The 4,889-nt window shown below is 43.2% G+C and overlaps 1 protein-coding gene across 1 annotated transcript; it reads left to right on the forward strand.

The window, feature by feature from the left end:
- Positions 1-2,799: 2,799 nt before the first annotated feature.
- On the forward strand, positions 2,800-3,784 carry LOC147617686 (uncharacterized). Its single transcript, XM_086775932.1, has 2 exons — positions 2,800-2,940; positions 3,057-3,784. Exon 2 carries the CDS (start codon positions 3,078-3,080, stop codon positions 3,612-3,614), a length of 537 nt encoding a protein of 178 aa, XP_086632058.1. The 5' UTR covers positions 2,800-2,940; positions 3,057-3,077; the 3' UTR covers positions 3,615-3,784.
- Positions 3,785-4,889: the final 1,105 nt, after the last annotated feature.

A 4,889-nucleotide genomic window follows, 5' to 3' on the forward strand; every position in this document is an offset into this window, starting at 1 on the left:
TTGGGCTTCTCTTCCTTGGCACATTGTCTTCTGCTATGGTATGGACTTTCTTAGTTCTCTTGGTATCCAGAGGTTTGAGGGATTGATCTTCCTCTTCATGAACCTTCATCTTTTCAAAGGCTATTTCTGCCTTCCTGGTCTCCTCCGCAGTTGAAGGGGCGGACACCCATTTGACAGTGACTTTGGTTGCCAAGTCGTCGGAATCAACATACCCTAACCTTGTGCTTCCTGCACTTCCCTGGTTGCTTCTTGTCTGATTCAGCGGCTTGCTCCTCCAAGTCTACCTGTCTGGCAGCAGTTGAAGGGGCGGACACCCATTTGACAGTGACTTTGGTTGCCAAGTCGGAATCAGCATACCCTAACCTTGTGCTTCCTGCACTTCCTTGGTTGCTTCTTGTCTGATTCGGGCTTGCTCCTCCAAGTCCAGTTGTCTGGCAGTCTTTTGCCCTAGCATGTCGGACGTCTTTTGCATAGACCTGGTTTTATGATATTTACTTCAGGTGTTGTTTCCATTTGCTGGATGTGAACCATATTTATGGCTGTGGTAGTCTCTCCATCCACCCAGAGCTCTATGAAGAAACGCAACTACAGCTCTATAAAGAAACGTGCAACACACGGGATGTTGGATGTATTCGAAACAAGGGGCCTCTGCGAGGCAAGATGTGTTGAGCGGTATGATGTAACTGGTGGCATACAGCAAATCTGCATTGGAGAGGAGGTGACATTGACTATCAGAGCAAGAGCAGAGGTGATGTGTGATTTGTGATCGTCCTCGAGTTGAAGTAGTGAATTTGGAGTCAATCAAGTGAAGGCGGCCCAATAAGGTAAGAGTTTCACATTGAGCATAAGCCACAAGAGTTTGATCGGGACAGCAACAACCAAGGATGTAGAGAGAGAGAGAGAAAGAGAGAGAGAGAGAGATCCAAGGAATTGATGAGTTCTTGTCATGAAGACACGTGGACACTAGAAGAAGACGTCACCACCCATGCGGCTGTTGTTCAAGTGCTGTTGTTCATTGCACCACACACACTTACAAGGGCACTAGGTTGTCGTTGGTTTGTTCATGTCATGCACCTGTTGTTCATCTTTTACAAGGGCGCGGCTTGCTTTTATGCAGAGAGCAGAGAGAGAGGGAAAAGGGGGGGTGGTTGTGTTGTGCTCTTAAGATTCCTTTTAGAAGGTTGCTTTGAGGAGGTCCGAGGGTGGGGCCCTGTGCGGGTTCCGGTATTCAAACCCGCAACGTGGTGGAATTTGGACGACTTTGGAAGGTTGCGCTGGCCAGCAAGTCGTGCTCAGGACCCACTGTTGGGTATTCCATTGCGGCTAGTTTGGTACTTTCTGCCTTTGCGTCCTTCACAAGAAGTTTTGGGCATTTTCCCATGTGGGAAAGCGACCCACTTTCCCTTATGTTTCCCAATAGTGTGTCAACATCATGAGCTTCTGGAGACGAGACTCCGCATACCTAGCTAGGTGTGGTGGGGGGGGGGGGCAGGGGGCTGCCACCCCCCCTCGAGGGCCGGCAGCCCTCTACCCCCCCCACCGCACCTAGCTAGGTATGCTCCCCCTCGCATGCAGAAGCTCATGATGTTGTCGTAATCCTCCATGTGGGAATCGTAGTTGGAAAATGTCAAACTTCTTGTGCTTTAAGGCACCTTAGCAAGGGGGGGGCCGGCAGCCCCCTGTGCCCCACCGCACCTAGCTAGGTATGCTCCGCCACGCCTGCAGAAGCTCATGATGTTGTTGTAATCCTCCATGTGGGAGTCATAGTGGGAAAATGTCTAAAACTTCTTGTGTCTTAAGCCACCTTAGCAAGGCCATGTGATGCAAAAGAAGGGGGGGTCTGATAAGGCAGAGCAGTCACGAGGGGTTCTCTGATAGTGATCAGGCTGCAAGTCTCTGCTGCCAATAAACGGTCATCTCGATTTGATTTTATGCTTTCAAATTGTTTGGTCGTGCAAGGTATGGTCCTACTAAGATAGTTATTTCTCAACATAACACCCATTATAAATTGGCAAAAAGGGTTAAAGTGGTTTACTAGTACCACAGGGTAAAACAAAATTTTATGCTTTCAAGGACAACCTCATTCAGTTCAATAGACAAAAAAGGACCTCATTCAGTTCTTCCAAGTTTTTTAATTGTTTTGTCCCTTGTCATGTGGAATCGTGCATGTATATATAACACAGTCTAAGGCTTTAATTCATGACTTGGAGGGAAACAAGTTATATTCATGAATTAAAGCCTAGACTATATTATATATACGTGCATGTATATATAACATAGTCTAGGCTTTAATTCATGACTTGGAGGGAAACAAGTTATATTCATGAATTAAAGCCTAGACTATGTTATATGAACATGCATGTTATATATACATGTATATAGGTGGGTAGGTAGATAGATTGATAGATAGGTGGTCACAATTTATTCATTTTTGGATAACTTTTATCAATGCTGCATGATGATGTTGATGTGAGTTTGTTTAATTGTAGCAGCAAGTGAATGTGTCGGTGAAAAGAAATGGTCTAGATAGATGGATGGATGGGTGTGTGGGTGGGTCAATGGATAGATTGATGGAAAGATACATAAAGTGATGGATGGATAGGTAGAGAGATTGATAGATAGGTGGGTAGGTAGGTAGGTAGTGTGGCGATTGATTGATGATGAGCTGGATGGACTTTGGAGACAGCTTTGGATTATGCGACTGTGGACGACTCAGAAGACTCCAGAAAAGCTTGAATAATGAGAGTCCTCAATTCATTTTCGAATTGAGGACTCAATTATTCAAGCTTTTCTAGGAGTCTAAGTCGTCCACGTGCTGAGACAAACAACGGCGGCGAAGATGAAGGCGGGGACGAAGAACAGGTCCCACTCGGACGAGCACTTAAACCCCTGCAAAACGAATGTAATCCGCCACTCCTGCACAACTCTCTTCTCCTCTCGGTGAGTCAGTGGCCCATCTTAAAACAAACTACAGTACTTTAGTTCGACCACCTCTTCTTGATCGGCGCATTGAGTGTCTACTAGTATCTGTCTGACTCGTTTTGCTTGCCTTACAGGGACCTTTCTGACTTCTGACAATGGCGAACATCAACGGAAAGGGCATCGCGTACGCGCTCCTGCCTGTGCTTCTGCTGCAGCTGCTCACGAGCCTCGTCGGGGCAGTTGACATTATATTCTACACAAGCACCTCTGCATGCAGTGGTGGTGGGTACTCGTTCAACGGCGTCGCTGCTCAGGTGTGCTGCGCAGTGAGTGCCAGCAGCGGGGGTTCTGTGCTGGTCACGAGTGCATCAAGCAGCGTCGCGAGCCAATTCTACAGAGGTGGAGCCTGCACCACCCAGGTGGGAACGGGATCTGGCGACTTCTGCTTAGTTGGCGGCCAGTTCACCGGAGCGTTCTGGTTCAATGGCAGACGCCGATCGCTCTTGGGCGATGCTGGTTGTGATAGCGTGATGAAGCCAACAGGAGTCGTCTACACTGAAGATGCCTCCCAGGGCCACTGGATGCTCACTTGCTCCGATGCAGCTGAGTTGTTCTCGCAGATGCAGAATGTGACGGATGCAGAGAAAGTGAATTGGCTCATGGCTCGAGGTGCCACCTACGTCCTGCTCTGAAGCTTGCATTGCATATGGCGAATAAATTGTAACGCAGCTACGTCCCAATTTCCCAAAAGGTTATAGCTAAGGCTGCAAGCAAGCAAGGATGTGTAATTTAATAAGGTGTGGCGAAGATATGCTTATGGTTAAAATAAAAACGCCTCAATTACTTAAAAAACATTCTCATATCCACATTCCTTTCATGAATTTTTTTAAAAAAAAAATAAAGGACCTCTTATTCTATTACGATGATATACCATCATAAGATGATGTCTTGTACGCTTTACACATGCAAGAATGATTTTTAACATAGTTGGATTCCCTTGTTCCATGTTCATTGATGATGTGCTACAAGTTTTAATCTCTATCTCAACATGGCTTATACTTGGGTAAAGTATGAGGAAGTTTCTAGAAGGCTAAGAGAAATAGGAGATTACAATTGGGTGTAGTACTCTACCTTTTCTCATTTTTTGAATTGAAGTATCTAGATTTATTTTTAGCAAGTCTAGCATGATGGTTCTGTTTAAGTATATGAGGAAGGTCATTTAACAAAATTCTTAACAAGGCTCTACCAAAAGACATTCAATGTAATAACTGCCTTATTATAATTTGCCTAATTTATTTTTAATAAGAAAGTGCATAGCCTAAGATTATCAAAATACCTATCTTTAAAAGAATAAATATTTCTTTAAATAACAAAGACTCAAAGACAATTTAAATGTGCATATTGATTAACAAGGTTAGTAAAAAGATATTTAATCTAAAATTTACATAAATGCTAATAGGAAGCCAAAATTACCCATCTTTAACAATAACATCAAGGCAGCCTAATATTTCCAAACAATATACAAGATCTATAAGAATTTAATTGAGCACACTTACATACCATGAGAAAATTAAAGGTGCCACAAAAGGTTTGATCATGACTTAGTAGCTTTACACAATTGGGAAGGGACTTATAAACATAGTAATAGAAATTTTGAAAACAAACATCATATTTTAAGTAGAAGAAAATATGTTAACCAAGGAATTGTATATGACAACGCGTACCTTGAAAATAAGTGTACCAACGCATTGATCTAGATTTTGAGAGATCCTTATAACCAAGAAATCTTGTATGATTCACCATATCCACAAGTTGAGGATAAGGCTTTGAGAAGATGGCTAGCAATTTTAACAACTTCTCCTTTCATTATCTAGTATTCATATTAAAAACAAGATTATTGAGAACATATTGCGTTCTTATTATAAAAGTTGTAAATAATTATAAGTAAAATGACATATACTTATCAT

The sequence above is a fragment of the Cibotium barometz genome, chromosome 36 (assembly GCF_041138505.1).
Source record: "Cibotium barometz isolate CiBa-2024 chromosome 36, ASM4113850v1, whole genome shotgun sequence".
Classification (NCBI taxonomy): Eukaryota; Viridiplantae; Streptophyta; class Polypodiopsida; order Cyatheales; family Cibotiaceae; genus Cibotium; species Cibotium barometz.

What these genes read in the sequence shown, in the direction of transcription:
- LOC147617686 (XM_086775932.1), top strand. Translation starts at nt 3,078, where the DNA reads ATGGCGAACATCAACGGAAAGGGCATCGCGTACGCGCTCCTGCCTGTG.